Source organism: Neophocaena asiaeorientalis, unplaced genomic scaffold, assembly GCF_003031525.2.
Source record: "Neophocaena asiaeorientalis asiaeorientalis breed wild unplaced genomic scaffold, Neophocaena_asiaeorientalis_V1.1 scaffold223, whole genome shotgun sequence".
NCBI classification, from domain to species: domain Eukaryota; kingdom Metazoa; phylum Chordata; class Mammalia; order Artiodactyla; family Phocoenidae; genus Neophocaena; species Neophocaena asiaeorientalis.
This window is the reverse complement of record NW_020175045.1, coordinates 1-21,342: the sequence shown is the minus strand read 5'-3', so window position 1 is coordinate 21,342 and position 21,342 is coordinate 1. Positions and strand designations below refer to the sequence as shown.

Sequence of the window (21,342 nt, the reverse complement as noted above, 5' to 3'; positions counted from 1 at the left end):
CCACTGGCCAAAGAAGGGACAATTTGGACATCAAAAAGATGACCACAACCATCTTGCCAATACTTCAACACTCCTCTGATGAGGCTGGCAGTGATATTAGCAAATGTGGTGTTTTGATACTATACGGTGAAATGTGCCAACATCTGGAAGGTCTACATAACTCAGTGAACCGGTGTTTATGATAAAATCATGCATGGGTGAAATATCTGTTCGAACTGCAAGCTACACTAACAGATTTTAATGTAACAGATACAGTCACAGGTAACTCTATGACGGATGGATCAAGATGACAATTCTCCAAAAGTCCAATTTCTGTTTGAGATCCAGAATTTTATCATTGGACATAAATAATCACTTCATTCAGTTTTGAGAAAATTCCTGCTAAATACCTAATTTTGAATAATCATAGTTTTTCTGTCAGTCATTTTTTCAAGTAAATATGGTGGGTTTTTTTGGGGGGGGGTAGGGAGAAGGGCCTAATTCAGCAGCTTGCAATTCGATGTTACAAATGTTTCTCCTTGAGAAAACCATCATAGTCAGTCAGTATGCAGCAAAAGCACTTTACGCATACATTCGGCCCTCCATATATGCAGGTTCTGCATCCACAGATTCAACAACCTCGAATCAAAATTATTTGGGGGAAAAAAATTCTAGAAAGTTCCAAAAACTTGAATTTACAGTGTGCTGCCAATTATTTACAGAGCATTTACATTGTATTAAGTGTTGTAAGTAATCTGGAGATGATTTACAGTATCCGGGAGGATATGTGTAGGTTATATGCAAATACTAAGCCATTTTATACAAAGGACTTGAGCATCTATAGATTTTGGTATCTGTGGTGGGGGTCCTGGAACGGACCTGTGGATATGGAGGGACAATTGTACTTCCCATTTTGTCATACAGAGTATTGAAAAGATGTTTTCAAGGGTTAAAATTTCATAGAGTAATAATTTCAACTGCTTCATCAAAGCATCAAATACATTTTTAGACGACATGGGCTTTTTTTGTTGTGTTTTAAAATGTGAGTGCATGGTGGTGAAGAAAGTAATGATTTCCAGTAGAGTTTGGTGCCACTGGCTTGATTCATGCTAAGGCACCATTACTTTTGTTCCTCAGTACAAATTCAACAATGTGAAAAAGGTAAATATCGTCTTATCATGATAAGAGATCTGACGTCGCAGACATCCTAAAGAGTCTTGGGAAACCCAGGGGTCCATGGGGCAAACTTGAGAGTTGCTGGTCTAGAAAACACACTTCATTTTACTGCACTTTGCAGATAGTACCTTTTTTTTTTTAAACAAACTGAAAGTTTGTGGTAACCCTGCATCAAGCAAGTCTATCAGTGCCATTTTTCCAACAGCATTTGCTTACTTCATGTCTCTGGTCACATTTTGGCAATTCTCGCAATATTTCAAACTTTTTCGTTATTATTATTACTGTATTTGTTATGGTGATCATACCATTGCAACTGTTTTGGGGTGCCATGAACTGCACCCATATAAGAGCGTGAACTTAATCGATAAATGTCATGTGTGTTCGGACTGTTCCACTGACTGGCCATTCCCCATCCTTCTCCCTCTTCTCCCGCCTCCCTATTCCTTGAGACACAACAATGCTGAAATTAGGCTAATTAATAACCCTACAATGGCCTCTAAGCATTCAAATGAAAGGAAGAGTGGCCCATCTCACTTTAAATCAAAAGCTAGAAACAATTTAAGCTTAGTGAGGAAGATATGTCAAAAGTCGAGATAGGCCAAAAGCTAGGCACCAAACAGTTGGCCAAGTTGTGAATGCAAAGGACAAATTTTTGAAGGAGATTAAAAGTGCTACCCCAATGAACACACAATGATAAGAAAGTGAAACAGCCTTACTGCTGATATGGAGAAAGATTCAGTGGTCTGAACAGAAGATCAAACCAGCCACAATATTTCCTTAAGCCAAAGCCTAATCCAAAGCAAGGCCCTAACTCTCTTCAATTCTATGAAGGCTGAGAAATGTGAGGAAACTGCAGAAGTCTGAAGCAGGCTGAGGTTGATTCCTGAGGTTTAAGGAAAGAAGCCATCTCCATAACATAAAAGTGCCAGGTGAAGCAGCAGATGCTGACGTAGAAGCTGCAGCAAGTCCAGAAGATCCAGCTAAGATAATTAACCAAAGGTGGCCACACTAAACAACAGATTTTCAAATGTAGACAAAACAGCCTTATATTGAAAGATGTCATCTAGGACTTTCACTGCTAGAGAGGAGAAGTCAATGCCTGGCTTCAAAGGACAGGCTGACTCTCTTGTTAGGGGTTAATGCACCTGATGACTTGAAGCTGAAGCCAGTGCTCCTTTTACCATTCCAAAAATCCTAGGGCCCTTAAGAATTAGGCTAAATCTACTCTGTCTGTGCTCTACAAATGGAAACAAAGCCTGGATGACAGCATATCTGTTTATAACATGGTTTACTGAATATTTTAAGCTCATTGTTGAGAACTACTGCTCAGAAAAAGATTCCTTTCAAAATATTCCTTTACTGCTCACTAAAATGCTCCTGGTCACCTAAGAGCTCTAGCGGAGATGAACGAGATTAATGTTTCCATGCCTGCTAACAAAACATTCATTCTGCAGCCCATGGATCAAGGAGTAATTTTTGACTTGCAAGACTTATTATTTAAGAAATACATTTTGTAAGGCTTATACCTGCCATAGTGATTCCTCTGATGGATCTGGGGCAAAGTCAACTGAAAACTTCTGGAAAGGATTCACCATTCTACATGCAAAGAGGAATATTCATAATTTATGGGAAGATGTCAAAATATCAACACTAACAGGAGTTTGGAAGAAGCTGATCCCAATACGTGTGGATGACTTCAATGGAGAAATTAATTGCAGATGTGGCAGAAACAGCAAGAGACCTAGAATTAGAACTGATCTGCTGCAATCTCATAATAAAGCCTTAACGGGCAAGGAGTTGCTTTTCATTGATAAGCAAAGAAAGCGGTTTCTTGAGATGGAAACTACTGGTGAAGATACTATGAAGACTGTTGAAATGACAACAAAGGATTCAGAAAATCACATAAACTTAGTTGATAAGGCAGCAGCAGCAGGATTTGAGGGGACTGACTCCAGTTTTGAAAGAAGTTCTAGTGTGGGTAAAATGCTATCAAACAGCACTGCATGCTACAGAGAAATCATTCATGAAAGCAAGAATCGATCGATTCAGCAAACTTCATTATTGTCACATTTAAGAAATCTGGACAGCCACCCCAGCCTTCAGCAAGCACCACTCTGATCAGTCAGCAGCCACCAACACTGAAGCAAGACCCCTCACCAGCAAAACGATTATGACTCGCTGAAAGCACAGATGATGGTTAGCATATTTTAGCAATAAAAGTATATCTTAATTAAGGCATGGACATTTTTTTTAGACATAATGCTATTGCATACTTACTAGACTACAGTGTAGTGTAAACATAACTCTTCTATGCATTGGGAAACCAAAAAATTCATATGACTAGCTTTATTGCAATATTCACTTTATTGCGGTGGTCTGGAACTGAACCCGCAATATCTCCGAGGTTTGTTTGTATTAAATAACCAACATATGTATATTCCAGTTGACTTGCACATTTGATAGTATATTTGGAAGAATTAAAGAGCTAAATGGAATCTCTGTTTTTTCCTCCATTTCCTCTAATTTCCACCATTAGAGGGTGAAGGAGGTGAAACAGATGTGTTTACTAAGCTCCAATTAAAATTCTCTAACATAAATCTGATTTATGAAACTGTGAACTTCAGCCAGTATCATTACAAAACCTAGTTTTGTTTTCCTTTTAAAAGTTTTAGAGTTTATTCAAATGAACCACTTGAAAGAAAAGGCAAATCTTACAAGACAGTTTTATACTATGCCCTAACAGCAAACCAGAATCCCAGAAACACATTCCAAGCACATCTTCCTACCTCTGCCATCTCTTTGATTTTCTGCTCATAGAACTCCTGCTCTTGCTGCACAGCTGGAAGGAGAGCACGCCGGTCATAAGACCTACAATGTCGCCGCTTATTTTCCAGAAAGAACATCCTCTTTTCTATTTTTTTGTCACCTAGAAGATAAATGACAATGCAAAGTCATGCAGATAACTGTTCTGCTAGGAATCCAGGCAGCCATCCCAGTCCTCTGTGGCCTGGTCCTACAGAGGACGTTTGGTGACTTTCCCATAACATATTCTCTTTGGGAAAACTGGGCTCCGTACCATTCCCTAACATTCCACACACTCCCCGACTTTCTTCCTCTCCACCCCTCCCTTGCTCCTGCTTATTATAATCCAACTGGAAGGTCTCTCCTAGCCTGTCAGTACTGCACTGTGTGAATATACCACAATTTATTGTGCATTCACTACTGAGGACAGGTAGGTTTACAGTTTTGGGTTATTACGACCAGGGCTGCTATACATACGCCTGCAACTCAGCTGAGAATACGTGAAGGAGGAAAATTGCTGGATCAGCTTAGAAAACAGTGCTAGTTTTCCGAAGTGTCTGTTCCAATTTACACTCTCCCCCCACCAGCAATGTATGTGAGTTTCAATCACTCCACATTGTCCTCAGCACCTGATGACATCAGTTTTTAATTCGAGCCATTCTGGTAGATGCACATGTGTTTCATGCATGTTTAAAAATTTTTTTTATTTTGAAAATTTCAAAGACAGAAAAGAGCAGTACCTAGATTTACAATAAATAACACTTAGAATGAAAGCTAACAAAATGACAAGCGTCAAATCTTGCAGTTGGTCTGATTTAGTTTTTGTATTTCTTTGGTTAATTTGGTAATGTACATTTTCTAAAAAACTGTCTATTCCATCCAGATTTTCTATTTACTCAAAAAACCTTTTTGATAATCTCTTTTGATTTTATCAATATTTACTATACATTGATACACTTTATTTTTCCTCTTTTCTCTTGTTCACTCTAGTTTTTTTTTTTTTTTACTCTCACTAGTTTTTAAAAATTAAAACTTTTTTTTTCATTATTTAGAAAACCAGTTTTTGGTTCTCTATTCTGTTCCATCTATCTGTCTATATTTCTGCCAAGCCCACCTGGTTTTCTTTTTAAAGAGTATTTATTTATTTTATTTTTTTGGCTGCATTGGGTCTTAGCTGCAGCACACGGGATCTTTGTTGCGGCATGCAGGATCTTTCGTTACAGCGCTCGTACTTAGTTGCCCTGCGGCATGTGGGATCTTAGTTCCCCGAGCAGGGATTGAACCCGTGGTCCCCTGCATTGGAAGGTGGATTTTTAACCACTGGACCACCAGGGAAGTCCCAAGACCACCTGGTCTTAATCACTGTAGCTATGTAGTAAGTCTTGAAATCCAGTAGACTGATTTCTCCCACTTTATTTTTCTTTTTAAAAATCACTGGGACTTCTCTGGTGGTGGAGTGGTTAAGAATCTGCCTGCCAATGCAGGGGACATGGGTTAGAGCCCTGGTCTGGAAAGATCCCACATGCTGCGGAGCAACTAAGCCCGTGTGCCACACTACTGGGCCTATGCTCTAGAGCCCTCGAGCCAAAACTACTGATAAATAAATAAATGTAAAAAAAGAAATCATTTTAGCTATTCTAGTACCCTACCTTTCCATATAAATTTTAGGATAATTTTAGGATACCTTGCCTGTATCTACAAAAAAATCTTGCTGGGATTTTGACAGAAATTACATTAAGCATGGTACCAATCTGGGGAGGATTTACATCTTCACTGAGTCTTCCAATCCATGAACACAGTACGTTTCTCCATTTATTTATATTTTCTTTGATTTCCTTCTTCATTGTTTTGTAGTTTTCATCATAAGTCTTGTACATATATTGTTAGATTCACATCTAAGTATTTAATTTTTTTCAGAGCAACTTTACTTTTCAAATTATTTATTTATTTATGGCTGTGTTGGGTCTTTGTCGCTGCGCACGGGCTTTCTCTAGCTGCAGTGAGTGAGGACTACTCTTTGTTGTGGCGCGTGGACTTCTCATTGAGGTGGCTTCTCTTGTTGCGGAGCGTGGACTCTAGGTATGTGGGCTTCAGTAGTTGTGGCATGTGGGCTCAGTAGTTGTGGCTCATGGGCTCTAGAGCGCAGGCTCAGCAGTTGTGACGCACCGGTTTAGTAGCTCTGTGGCATGCACGATCTTCCCGGACCAGGGATCAAACCCGTGTCCCCTGCATTGGCAGACGATTCTTAACCACTGCGCCACCAGGGAAGTCCCAGGAAGGTACATTTTTGGCTTGATATAAAGGAATAACTTTCTAAAAGACATAGCTGACCAGCAAGGGAGTAGATCATCTTGTGAAGTGGTACTTTCTTTTCTCTACCACTGAAAGTCAGAAACAAATACTGAATGACTATGTATTAGGGATGCCTAGTTAACTGTGGATAAATTCAGCTGAATGAAAAACCACCTATACACTGTCCCCACTTCCATTCTGCCACAGATCTGTGAGAATGTCATGTCAGGAGGGCACTGCTTCACAGAGTAGCTTGGCAAACTTAGAAGTCAGAGCCTAGGACGTTTTCTTTTAGATCCTGAAGAGTTCAAAAATTCAAATACTTTCCAACTCTATAACTATCTCATGGATTTTTCATTTAGTCACACCTGAAGTCATGAAATTAATTACAGATGTAACAGAAAGACACATAGGAGAAAAGAAAAGGGAAATATTCTTATTTATGACATAATCTACAGGAAAAGTTGAAGTGGACTCTCAGACACAAGCAACTAAGATCAAATTTGTTGCAAAATTCAGCAAGTTTACCTTGGCGGGGGGTGGGGAGTTAGACCTGAAGTAACCTCTTTGAAAGAGCTTTCAGCAGTTACTTCATCAATATGAATAACAGAATTTTAAATAAACAGCTTAAGTGGCAGTTTAAGAGCTGTTTGGTTTTTTTCTGTGTAGAAGCTACTCTCTCAGGTGTGTAAGTGCCTCCTCTGCAGTAAGCAGTCAATCACTGGTCTAGCTTTTACTATGTAGTGAAAGGTTAATTCTTGTCAAACCTTCAAGACCTCTCTTCCCCCCAAGCTGAAGAATGTCCCCAAGCACTTTTCCACATGTGACTCTAACACTGCACACAATTTTCCTGTCATGGTGTACCCTAAACAGAAAGATGACAAACGTAGCCACTTTCTAAAAACACCAATGTGCCATGAGAGCAGTCACGTCGGTGACACTCCTCAGACTGCTGTAACAGGGCATTTCTAAGCAGCCACACCACGACTCCCCTTACAGGCTGTGTGGGAGCAGATGGCTCTGCAAACACCACAACACCACATCAGCAACACTCACATTTGGCCATTACCTTGTTCAAATTTGAAATCTATGTAAGAATACTGATTCATTTCTTTTCTCTTTTTTCTTTTTCCACTGGTTTCTGGCGATAGCTCCTGCCATTTTTTAATGGCATCAGAAAAGGCCTAAAAATTGAGAAAGGGAAAGGTTACCGCTGTAAATGGGACAAAAAAAGTACATGAAACATCGGCAATCCCTAAATCTCGTTGTGACTCACAGCTATCTTCCCTACATGGCTTACCAGAAAAGGCAGCAGGCAAAATAAACACGTAGCATTTTATTATTTTCATTTTCTCTTTCAACAACTGCTATAATGGTAGAACCAAATGCTTACTGATAAAGGTACACAAGAAAATAGAAACTACTGAAGCTGTCCTTAAATAAGCACAGGTTAAATCACGTAACAAATGGCTACAAGTTATATTTTACAGGCAGCATCTTACATGGTGTTTCCCTGGTCAACACTCCCTCCTCCACTTCCCCCACATTCTCGTTGCTTTCACCCACATCCCCACTTTGTACTGAACACGGGAGTGCAAAATTCTTATGCCAGTGATAATCCCTTTTCTTCCATTCCTTTAGCTTCTCCCCCTTTTTACATCTTTCCAATAGGCATTTAAAGGTGCTCAAGTCTCTGCCATCTTAAAAAAAAAGAAAACCTTTCATTCCCTGACCTCCTTCCTCTTCCAGCTACCAGCCCTTTTCTTCTTCCTCTTCTTTGTAGCCAAACTTATCAAAAGAGCAATTTGTACATCATTCCATCACCTCGCCTCCCACAAGCGGCCAACTCCCTCTAACCTGGCCTCTACCCCACCTTTTCACTTGCTAATCTTCCTAACGCAGGGCTAACTCCTCACCTCACTGGATCTCTCAGCAGCACGAACAATGCTGCCTGCTCCACTCTCCTGACTTCCTCCTTCCTCGCTGCCTGCTGCTCTACCTAGTTTTTCCATGTTGGGAGTCCTCGAGGCAGCCTTGGCTCTCTTCTTACCCGACTGTCTCTCTAGGTACACTTCATCCAGGCTGGTAAGGTCACCTTCCATATGCTGACGACTCTCAAAATCCCTTCTCCAGTTCGTATTTCCCACCTTTTTTGTCCATTCAGCCAACCAATGAATTGCTTTTACTTGGATATCTCACAGGCCCCACCCAACATGCTGGCAGTTCAGTGTTTCCCAGACAGAATTCATGATTCCTAAGGATCACCCTTGCATCTTAATCTACCTCCTACCTCCCTTCCTTTTCAAAGCTCCTAAGTTTGGGAATCACCATTCGTTGTGTGCGCCTCCTATAAGCTAAGCACTACATGTGGCCCTTTCAAGTCCTTACTTATTTAATTCTCACAACAATCCTCTGAGGGAGGTATTATTTATTTTATAGTACAGGGAAGCAAGGCTTAGAGAAAGGAACTCGCCCCCAGTCAAACCTTAATTAAAGCTAGTACAGGAAGTCAGGCCAGTCTCGGAACTAAAGCTCCTCTCTTTGACATCACCTTGCCCTCAGATTTCAGTGAAAGCCCATCAAGAGCTGGCCAACAGCAAGATTCATCTTGCCACCTCTCTATATCCCGGATCAACGTCCTCCACAGCTGCAGTGCCTCCTCCCTTGCTTTCTGTTTCTTCTTTCTGTCCCACTACCCAAGGTGTTCCCCACAAACCCTTAGGCACCAATCTTAAAGTCACATATTTGTACTCAGCTGCAAAACTACTAACCTATACCAAGTTTTATCTACAGGTGAAACCCCACCCTTGAACCAGGGCTATGTGCAAAAACCCAGGAAAGGAAGCAGGATAAGTTATTATTATCTGCATTTTAAAAATGAGGTAATTAAACGGTAGATGTCATTTATCAGCAACTGACTACTGGAATGTGAACTCAGAGCTCATAACTGGTAGGTAGTCTACTGGGTTTTCAACCACACTACACTGTCATAAAACACAGAAGCTTCTGGGACTTCCCTGGCAGTCCAGTGGTTAAGACTCCACGCTTCCAATGCAGGGGGCCCGGGTTCAATCCCTGGTCAGGGAACTAGATCCTGCATGCTGCAACTAAAAGATCCCACATGCCACAGCTAAGACGTGGTGCAGCCAAATAAATAAATATTAAACAAACAAACAAAAAACATAGAGGCTCCTGACTGCAAGAACTGAGGTCATTACCTTGGTCCCATTTAACACTGTTTCTAGTTAGCAGGAAAAAAAATCCATATATATGAATACAAACTCATACCTGTCAGGAAGCTGTACCTTAAAACAAAATGTTGCCTAAAAATTAAAGGTACCTCCAAAATCTTACCTTAATAGTTATATTAACATTCATTACTTATCTTTTTTTGTTTTTTTCTGGTCGTGCCTCTCAGCTTGCGGGATCTCAGTTCCCCTCAGGGACTGAACCTGGGCCACGGCAGTGAAAGCGCCGAGTCCTAGCCACTAGACCACCAGGTAACTCCCTACTTATCCTACTGACTAACGGTCCAGTAGACAAATAAAATTAGAGAATCAGAATTCCTTCCTTTCGAGACCTGCTAGTTATAATTCATACCTGCACAACCAAAAGGCATCACAGTTACTTTTTCTTACCTTTTAGCCTTTCACATATTATTCCTCTAGTGAAAGCATCTTTAAGACCTTGTTCAAATGACATCTTCATTTCTTTCCTAGTGCCCTCACGCACCTTTATTCACTCTATTTTATAAGACTCATCACATCGCTTTAGCCTTTTTTTTTAACTTTAATCTTCTCAAACAGACTGAAAACTCTTTGGAAAGAAGCTAATTTGTATTCTACGCATGTCAGTGTCCTCAGGGTCTAGTCAGTAACTACCACAAAGTAAGTACCCCAAAAACCTAGCAGGAAGAACACAGAACAGATAATGAAGAAAAAATCTTTAAAATTTTCCTTTTTTTGTTTCTGGCACTTTTCCCTCCAGCCTGCTCACACTCACAAATCAAATACCCACTCAAAGTATTCGTCTTGAGAATCAAGGATACAGTCTGGTAAGATTTTTGGGCCATCTCTGACAACAGCCAAACTTCTTTTAAGGGATGACCTAAAAACACGACAATGGTCATGTGATGATGCAAAAGCTGAGAAGTAGACAGAGACTCCTCTGTGGAGCCTGGTAGAAAGGTCAGGTCCAGAGACAGGGATATGTTACCTGCATGGAGACAGAGATGACCATTCAAGTACACAGAGGGAGAAATCTAGGAAGCCTGGGTAGTCAATACCCTGAGAACGACCACCTCAGAGAAGAGAAGTCAAGGGGTGGGTTAAAAAAGATGGCCCTGTCCACTAGCATTAAGCTCCATGAAGGAAGGGAACCTCTATATTTACTGTGACATTCCCAATGTGTGACCTATGGCAGGCATTCAACAAACTGCCTGAAAGAAAGAGGTAGTCACATCTGGGGCAGAATTATTGAGAAGAATTAGGAGGGGAAATAATTTTCAACCCAGTGGAACCATCAGTCAAGCATGACATGAGTGTGTAAAGGAAGACGCAGAAAGTTGTCAGGATCTAGAATACAGAAAATTAATCTTTGTCAAAAGGCAAAGGGGGGGCTTTAAAAAAAAAAAAAAAAAAAAAAAAAAAGGCAAAGGGAATTCCCAAGATAACAGCTATGCAGCAGGCATGAAGAACAATCCGAACAGACTGGAGTCTACCAGCAGATGAATGGATAAAGAAGGTGTGGAATATACATACAATGGAATACTACTCAGCCATAAAAAAGAATGAAATGTTGCCATATGCAACAACATGGATGGGCTTAGAGGGCATTATGCTAAGTGAGATAAGTCAGACAGAGAAAGACAAATACTGCATGGTATCACTTACATGCAGAATCTAAAAAATACAACAAACTAGTGAATATAACAAAAAAGAAACAGACTCACATATACAGAGAACTAGTGGTTACCAGTGGGGAGAGGGAAGGGGAGAAGGGAAATATAGGGATGGGGAATTAAGAGGTACAAACTATTAGGTATAAAGTAAACTAAAAAGGACATATTGTACAACACAGGGAATATAGCCAGTATTTTACAATAACTATAAATGGAGTAGAACCTTTAAAACTTGTGAATCACTATACTGTACCTCTGTAACTTATGTAATATTGTACAGCAAGTACACTTTAATTGAAAAAAAGAAAAAAAAAGAAATGAGAACTGACAGGTTTGACAATAAGCAAAACTAGAATACGAACAACTTTGAAGTTGTTGGGTGTGGAAAGATTTACCCAGAGTCAAAAAACAAAACAAAACAAAGCAAATGAAAAAACCAAGGCAATTGATTTTTAACTCTATGAAAAATACAAAATTCAAAAAAAGGAAACGTTACCATAGTACATTACTTGCCCTAGCAGTGAACATTTCCATAGTCATAACAATGACAATTCTAAAAACAGATTTAAAAAAAGCTGTATGCATTTAAAAGATGAGTGTGTGTTAGATCTAGAACCTCCATCTACCATAAAGAGTAAACTATAACAAATGAATCAAGCATAATAATATGTTCATAAATGTGGAGGTAAATACCAGGAAAAAAAACATATAAAAGAGGATGAAGAAGGGGGCTTCAGCCTGCCATTTACAAAATTATAAATGAGCATTTTGCCACTATTGTATTTTATTTATTTAAAAAAAATTTTTGGCCGCACTGCACAGCATGCAGGATCTTAGTTCCCTGACCAGGGATTGAACCCACACCCACTGCAGTGGAAGTGCAGAGAGTTTTAATCACTGGACAGCTAGGGAAGTCCCTGATTTTTTTAACTATGGAAATTAATTAGTTTGATAAAAATAAACATTCATTTTAAGAAGTAGTTCCTGTTGTGAATTTTAAGGATGACCAGTTCTCTCCAGTTTAGAAGTTATTCATTGAAAACACTTAGTGCTGATAGCATTTCTGTCCCTACAGAACTTTACAACCAGAAGAAACATTACTGCAGCTGCACTGGGGTCTCCAAGAAGCTCACCCACAGGATACACCCATAAAAAGAGTGGAGCTAAAATATCCACAAGTGCACACACATGCGGGTAGAGTCTTCCTGCACTCTGGGCCTCCATAAGACAGGCTTGGAACAAACCAGAGTGGGCCCTGCTGGTCACAGGCCTCTCTAGCATGAATTCAGCGCTGCAAACCTAAGGAGGCCGAACCACGCAAGGCTCTTGTGCTCTTGTACTACACTAAGGACCAACTCTGAAGATAGCACTGAGTAACCGTTAAGTAAAATGGTTTGAAAATTATTCTGTAGCACACAGAGAGAAGTGTGAAGGGATGGGAACTTGTTACTGAAACTTGATATATGTGAGGCACTGTGTTATAGGCCTGCTATATATTATCTCATCTAATTCTCACATTACTCATCTAAGACATCCACTATTTACTAACAGAAAACTGAAGCTCTGCAAGTTTAAGACACTTGCTCAAAGTCACACACCAGGTCGCAGAAGTAGAATTAAAATTCATGAGAGAGAAAAAAAAAATCAAACCTAAGTTTGATCAAGATTCTAGATGTAACCATCAATTTATACAAAATTGAGGGGACAGAGGAATCATTTAATTACAATGCAGGGGTGCAGTTAGCAAAATCTAGACTGTGAAAACCTGTAAGATAAAACAACCCAGTTTTCCCCAACAAATAGGCAGTAAGGAAAAATAAAGGGGGAAGAAAGAGAGAGAGCTTACAGATTTTTAAAAAGAGATTTAAGAAGTTATCAATCAACTGCAATAAACAGATTTTACTTGGAACTCTATGACCAAACAAGCTAAAGATTTTTGACATATTCAGAGAAATCTGAATGCTGACTGGATATCTGATGATGTTAATTTTTAAGCTGCGAGAATGGTATTTTGATTGTGTTTTAAAAATTATTTTGTCTTTGTATTTATCTTTTAAAGATAAATACTGAAATACCTATGGATAAAAAAATGAAATGAAGCTTGGAATTTACTTCACAACAGTCTGGGAGGGAGAAGTGTGTAGGGGTGGAAATACAATACAACAAGACTGGGCAGGAGCTGATAATTGCTGAAGCTGAGTGACAGTAAGCAGGGGTTTTTTTTACAATATCATCTTTACTTCTGTATGTGTTTGATGTTTATAGTAAAAAGTAAAAAAAAGAGAAATCCACGGAGCATTGACTTTGTCTTCAGTCAGCATACCCTCCCAAAGCAATCATCATGTTTGGGGAGTGGCACAGGGAAGACATGCTATTGCTCAAACTAGGAAGCATCTCCGGGTGTGTTTCCTACATCCCTGTCCACGTGAGTGTAACTTCCTACAAGGCAGAAGTCTTGTGCACCATGTCCATAGAGCAGGGAGACTTTCTGATTGAGCACATCAGATTTTAGCTTCTGTCAAACATTATTTCTCCTTAAACACCTTACATTCATTCAAATAGTCCAACCCACCTCTTTCCAAAATCCTGCAAATTTTTAAATTACCCACTAAAACAAGCAGACACCATAAAAATATAAAGGGCCAGAAAAACAAGGAAAAGGATAAGGGAGGTATGAACAAGAACTGAGCCACAAAGCCCTACAACCTCCCACCCATATAACTAGTAGGCCTTCAGTGGGGAGAAGCATGTGCGAGCACAGTTACTCTTACTGATCTCAGGATGGCGGCAGGGACGTTAGCAACGAGGACCAGCCCACACCCAGACCACAGGGGCTGTCTCCTGCTGCTGCCCTCTTACTTCTCATCTAGGCTCCCTGGGAGCTCAGAAAAGGTGTGAGGCACCAAAGCGTCAGTAAAGACACCAGGCAGGGCCTAAAGATGAAAGAGCCCCTTCTTTCTCAAGGTCGTTATTTGGGGGGGGGAAGCTCATTCATTTTTCAATGACAGTACGAACATTCCCTCTTTAGCATGGGGAATGAGACTCAGAAACAGAAGGCACTATCTCTGTGTTCCCTTCAGAGTAATTTTACCTAAAATGAACCTACAATTAGGAGTTTGTTGCCAGCCGCCTAGATGTTATCAATCTAAAGGTGGAAGGGGCCTACACGCAGCAAATTCACCAATGTTCACCCTCTTTCAGGTTATGACCCAGTGGGTGTTTTAACCGTTAAAGTAACTCCACATTTGCTTGTCTTCTGGAAAGAAAAGCACACTGTCTGCTGAGAATCACCAGAACTTCAGCAGGAGAAACGGATTTAAAGGCAGGAGAAAGAGGAACAAGTCAAGGACCTGCTGGTGCTCACTCTTCCATCCTGGCTGACTGCCATGAAACGGGCACTGTACAATGGACTTCACTAAATGAAGCACGTCTGCTACCCACTAGTGACCAGCACCCTTCCAAGCCCTGGAACAGAGGCCCTTACATGGAACCTTATTTAGGGCCCAGAAGAAAAAAACAAAACCTCAAGAGCTTTCAGTTAGCTGCCTACTCGCTTCTGAGGCAAACCACCACTCCCTGGGCAGAGCTGGGTTCTGGGCCCTTTACAGACTCTACATGTAACTGCTAACTGAGCCATCTGGGGGAGGACTGTGGTGGCCAGCTCCAAGTCAGAAAGCAGATGAGGGAGGAATAGCACTGAAATGCATCTTTTACACCCTAGTCATCCGCATTCCATGGGAAAATTCATTACCTTCCATCTTTGTCTTTATGGTCAAACCAGAACCTCCCTGCTTCTAATATGTATTTCTTTTCATTCAGTTCTTCCTGATCAGCAAATACCTTTGTCTATTTACCTTCGCCCTGACAAACTCCTTAGCTCTTTACCATCATAAACCATGCCAATTTCCACAAGCTGAACTCTTCATTCTGTTATCATGGGAAGGAGTAGTTAGTCAAGAGGTGTGACCCCAGCAGGAAGACCGAGTAGAGCACCTTTCGGGTGATTGCATAGTGTCCTTTGAGCTCATGCAGGGCCCACTTGATGTCCTGACTGCTGAGCATTTTGAAGTCGGCCATCAGGAGGTCAGCAGCTTGGATGAAGCAGCGCTGGTCAAGAGGAGCCAATTTAGAATAGTCAAAAAAGTCTATTTTAGGCAACTGAAATGAGAGAGAGGCACAACATTAGAGGCCAGACAGTGCATTTCCTACGAGGGGGAAATCATTTGAAGAATTATTTACTACAGAATAGAATAATCTGACTTGTACTCATAATTACTCTAAAGGAGGATACCAACCCTGAATAGAGATGAAGAAATGACAGTTCAGAGAGGTTAAACAGTCTGTCTGGAGTCTGAAGACTAGTTTTACTAGTTGGAACTATGAAAAAGTATAGCTGGGGATTTGAACCCAATTTTTTAGCCATTTTCTTTTCACAAAATGTTTAGAAAAATGAATTTTCTTCCAGCTACAAAATACAGGCATACTTCAGGGAAACTGCGGGTTTGGTTCAAGACCACTGCAATAAAGTTAGTATCACAATAAAACGAGTCACACAAATATTTTGGTTTCCCAATGCAAAGAAAAGTTAAAGTTATGTTTACACCATACCGTAGTCTAGTAAGCGTGCAACAGCATATGTACAAAAAATAAAAAAGTACATGCTGCAATTAATAATTTATTGCTGGGCTTCCCTGGTGGCGCAGTGGCTGAGAGTCCGCCTGCTGATGCAGGGGACGTGGGTTCGTGCCCCAGTCCGGGAAGATCCCACATGCCGCGGAGCGGCTGGGCCCGTGAGCCATGGCCGCTGAGCCTGCGCTCCGCAATGGGAGAGGCCACAACAGTGAGAGGCCCGCGTACCGCAAAAAAAAAAAAAAAAAAAAAAAAAAAAGTACTTCTAAAAAATGTTAACCATCATCTGAGCTTTCAGCAAGTCAATCTTTTTGCAACAGTAACACCAAAGGTCACTGATCACAGATCACCATGACAAATGCAGTAATAAAGTCAGAAATCTTATGAGAATTACCAAAATATGATATAGAGACACGAGGTGAACAAATGCTGTTGGAAAAATGGCACCAACAGATTTGCTCAAGGCAGGATTGCCACAAACCTTCAATTTGTAAAAAACATTGTAACATCTGAAAAGCACAAAAGTAAAGAGCAATAAAATGAGTAATACCCATACATAAAAGAAAGAGTCAAAAAGAATTTGTGGTAAGTAGAAGGATGGTACAACAGATCCCAGTGAAGCAGTTCTGAACTATACCTTCCTTCAACAGCTTAACACACTAAATGCTAGTCTGGATCACAAATGAAGACAATGATTAAGATTTCTAAAAACCAAACTTTATATCTTGATACAGGATTTGGTTACACAGGTGTATGTACTGTATATAAATCTTATACAAAAAGAAAAACTGTAAACAGACATTAAACTCTAGGCAATAATCTGCATGCTAAAGTATTTACGGGGCAGTGTATTGATGTTTTTGCAATTTACTTTGAAGTGCATTATAATGAAATAAAATATGAGAGGAATGTGCTGATGGACACAGGGATGGACATGTGACAAAATGGACATAGTAAAACGTTAACCTTTAATAGTCCTGCTGGTGGATATATAGGTAATCAATGGAAAAGCCTTCTGACTTTACTGTATGTTTGAAAATTTCATAATAAAATGTTAAAAAAAACCCTAAAATGATACAAATAATCTGGTCCAATTCTTGTTTATCTTAGGAACTTCCTTTGTAGGATTAAAGATATGGAGGATTTGTTTAATTCTTTGTGGGGAAGGGAAGATAGAGTTACAATGAAAGAAGTCAAATACAAAATTCAAAGTGACTCAGATGGAGAAATCCCACTAAAATATATATTCTGAAATCCTCTTTTCCTGGATTGTCTTAAAAAATGTGTCTTGACAAAGCAGTTTATTCCCTTAAAAATGATGAAAAGAGCAGAGCATTTCCAAGTAGACACTGCAAAACAAGAGCACAACTTGCCTTTATCTCATCTTGGCTGGCAAGCAGGCTGCTATTGGGATTGATAAGGACTCTATCTTCTCTCTTTGGATAATCTGGATTTTCCAGAAGAAAATTACAAAGTCTGCAAAAATAAATGATGTTACTTTCATAGTGCTTCCAAATCCCACACCTGCCCATTGATTCAAATGTAATGTGTGAAAATAAAGTTTCTAGACACACATTATAATCGACCTATCAGGGAATTAAAATGTTTGCAGATCAGAAAAACAAAACAAATAAACAGACAAAAGACAGTTACACTGAATCTCTATTTTTACTTGCTAATTTAAAAAGTAATATACATACTGAAATATAAACTCTGAAGTTTTTCTATTAGTTGCGTATCAATATAATGAAGTTACTGAAATTCTTACTGGTTGAACTGTATGGGGAAAAGTTTGTATTTACATTCACAATTAAAAATAGTTTTCTGGGCTCCCCTGGTGGCGCAGTGGTTGAGAGTCCGCCTGCTGATGCAGGGGACACGGGTTTGTGTCCCGGTACGGGAAGATCCCACATGCCGCGGAGCAGCTGGGCCCGTGAGCCATGGCCGCTGACCCTGCGTGTCCAGAGCCTGTGCTCCGCAACGGGAGAGGCCACAACAGTGAGAGGCCCGCGTGCAGCAAAAAAAAAAAAAAGTTTTCTAAGAGTTAATAAATGGAACATAAAAGACCTTCTACTAATTCATTAATACTTCTTTTAACCCTACGGTAATAAATCCCCATGACAATCTGAGGGATGCTCAGTTTACTGTAAGGCTGAAGGAACAGACCGTGTTTGCTTAAGAGCAGACTCTCTTCATACCAAACTAACAACCTTGTCTTTTTATCACTACTATGAAACACTTCAAAATTAAGGATATAGAGAATAAGATAACATGAGAGATGTATCACCACCCAGATTTACAAATGTTAACTAAAGGCCCTTCACCCTAACAACCAAAGAAGCAACGAACGGTACTCCTGGGATGATTCCACACAGACAAGTACAGCCTGGCGGTATGCAGCACAAGCCACTTCAGTAGCAAGAAAGCTTCCCAGTTACAGGGCAACAGGGGCTTCCCGTCTCCTCCACCTTCCTTCCCTTGCTCCTGCAGATTCTGAAGATGACTCCACTGCCTCGAAGGTGCCCCACCATGATTCTCACTCAACTCCCTTCTCCCCAGGTCTCTCCTGTCCAGTGTCAGGAGCGCAGCCTCTAATTAAGACAGGTCTAGCAGGAAGAAGACAGAGAAAAGGTGCTCACCTCCAGCTCCTCTTCTCACCAAGGGCCAGTGTGTGGGGACTAAAAACTAGGGAGGCATGCTTCTTTTGCAATCCCCCTCAGGGCCCTCAGCACTGGCCGGAATACAAAGCCCAACTGCAAAGCCCCCTCTTCCTCCTACTCCAGGACCGGTCAGCACATCTCAACACCTTTTTCTTCATCATCACTACCAGGAGTCCCATGCTTCTTATTGTTAAGCTCTCCTCTTCCTATCACCACGCCCAGTCTCTGGAACATAATGCCAGAGGCCCGGAGAGGGAAAAACCCCTTTCCCATATTACAGTAGCAGCAAGCGGAGACACCCCTAGTCAAGAATTCTGAGCACATTTCCCATTTAAAGCATTGTCACTGATGGTGACTCTTTGTTCCAGTACAAACTGACGAGCACCACAGGTTATACAGATCCCTGAAGGCTAACCTGAGAATCATTCACTGTTAAGAACCCAGTGTTTGTGGAGAAAGGCACGAAGTTCCAAACAACCCCTTTAACATGCACAACTGGACATACTACAAACCAGATGTGGAATAGCTCCTCCATTCCAATCTTACCTGTTTGTAACGTTCTGATAAGTGTGGCTACCACAGGCCAACAAACTGCCCCCAAACCAGGAATTTGGGGAAAGATAAAAAGGTCAAATATAAAGAATCTTCTTTAATAGAATAGCCATGCATGAGTGAAGCCAGAGGTCTCCTAAGTGGGATGCATGGAAGATGATCTGCTAGGGTGTTGGAAGAAAGTAGTAAAACTTGTTCCTAGTTTTTAAAATCTCATCCTTCAAAATGTTCTATTTTTATGCACTTCCTAAAGTACATCCTATAGAACAGTAGGTATAATTTCTGAATCACCCCCCCACCCCCGGCCGCATTTTAGAGGTTCTCCTCTTAGCAATTCATTTTATATTTTCAACACTATTAAAAACTTCACATATCGAAATGCCTGTCAGAACTCAAATCTGCCAACCTACTGATATTATTTCATGCTTGATCTGACCTGACAAGCTACAGGGTTTCGAGAAAGCACTCCCACTAAATAAGCCAAGCTAATATTCCAAGCTTTTATTCTTTAATAGTTGTTTGCTGCCTCGATCCAACTTAAGTTGCATCACATGTGAGTGAAAAGTCTCAGTTAAAGCGTCAAAGAGTAGGTTACCATCACAGCAGGTTCTCTGGTGAACAGGCCCCTCCTGCTAAAATGACCAGCTGGTTACATCTAAAGGTGACTTAAAGACTGCACACAAAGTGACTGAGAGTCAGCCCCACAAAATACCAGCTTGCTCAACTCTGCTTTGGGCCTCCTTTCGGCCCTACATTAACAACATTCAACTTAGTTTTGAGAATTAACAACTTAGTCTCAACAGCCCAGGGGCGAAAGGAAAGCAGTGTCAGGAAAATCATACTGTAAGTTTCAAAAGATTCAATACCATTATTGAACATTCCCTTTCCTTTGGAATTCACAAGAATTTATGTTTAAGGATGAATATTTGCTTTTCAGTGATGCAAAAGGCACAGAGTCAGTAAGCCCCTAGAAAAAATGACATGTATGAGACTCAGGAGGTAGGAGAACAGAACTGTCACAGAATCTGTCAATTTGATCACACTTTACTGATATTACATTGAAGGCTAATTCTGCAGATATTTAAAAAATAATATATTCATCCATAGAATGAGAGGGAAACATTATAGTATACTAAATTTCTAAAGGATTACTTTAATATTTACTATAAGTTATTCAAAATACTACTTGGTATTTCCTATTCAAATCAGTATTCTGTAACTAAATGTGCTAGGTATATACATTTATAGTTTCTAAAGTAAACGAACATTATGCTTCATAATCAGGAAAATATTAACAAAAAAAGGAATTCAATGAGACAAGAGAAGGAGTAAACAATTTACACAGGAGGGAAATACAATTAGTAAACAAATATATGAAAAATGGTACATAGCTAATTATCAAAGAAACGCAACTAAAATATTACTTTATGCCTAGTTAAAATAAGACTACTCAATATTGTTGAGGAATGATTAAACCAATTCATATACATCTCTAACAGCAACATAAACTGGCACAACTCCACAGGAAAGCTATTTGTTAGTTAGTTTGTTTTTGCTGCGCTACCTGGCTTGTGGGATCTTAGTTCCCCAACCAGGGATTAAACCCAGGCCCTCCGCAGTGAAAGCGCAGAGGCCTAACCACTGGACTGCCAGGGAATTCCCTGGAAAGCTCTTTGGAAATACGTTTCAAGGATCATGAATCTGTTTATAATCCCTGATCCCAAATCTTAACTTTTAGGGTTTCAGCATACCGTGTATAACAAAAAGAAGGAAAAGTACTACATGGAATAATGCAGAATGTTTATCAGAACACTAGTGAAACTATGTACAGGAAAAATATTTAACAAAGAGGAAAATTCAATACAATAATTTTTATTAAAGGTAATCACTAATAACACCATAAAAAATGGAAAATATTTTTTTACATAACACTATTTCATGAAAAAATATCCAAAATTGTATTTACCCTCCAAAAAAAAACTAGGTTTTCATTCCAAGAACTAAAAAGGTACGTTAAAAAAAATCAGTTTGGACTTCCCTGGTGGCGCAGTGGTTAAGAATCCACCTGCCAATGCAGGGGACACGAGTTTGAGACCTGGTCTGGGAAGATGTCACATGCCGCAGAGCAACTAAGCCCGTGCGCCACAACTACTGAGTCTGCGCTCTAGAGTCCTCGAGCCACAACTACTGAGACTGTGTGCCACAACTATTGAAGCCCGCACACCTAGAGCCCATGCTCCACAACGAGAAGCCACCACAATGAGAAGCCCACACACCGCAAGGAAGAGCAGCCCCACTCACCACAACTAGGGAAAGCCCGCGTGTGGCAACGAAGACCCAACGCAGCCAAAA

At 40.3% G+C, this 21,342-nt stretch overlaps 1 protein-coding gene across 1 annotated transcript in view; it reads right to left on the bottom strand.

Moving 5' to 3' along the window:
* RNF216 (ring finger protein 216) overlaps positions 1-17,248 on the bottom strand; it is a 120,974-nt gene extending 103,726 nt beyond the window's left edge. The window contains exons 1-4 of the mRNA XM_024763540.1: positions 17,152-17,248; positions 15,143-15,307; positions 7,319-7,433; positions 3,942-4,081 (exon numbers count right to left, since the gene is read on the bottom strand). Of these exons, the coding sequence (XP_024619308.1) occupies positions 3,942-4,081; positions 7,319-7,433; positions 15,143-15,226 (339 nt within the window). The 5' untranslated portion in view covers positions 15,227-15,307; positions 17,152-17,248. The remainder of the gene's footprint in view (positions 1-3,941; positions 4,082-7,318; positions 7,434-15,142; positions 15,308-17,151) is intronic.
* Positions 17,249-21,342: the final 4,094 nt, after the last annotated feature.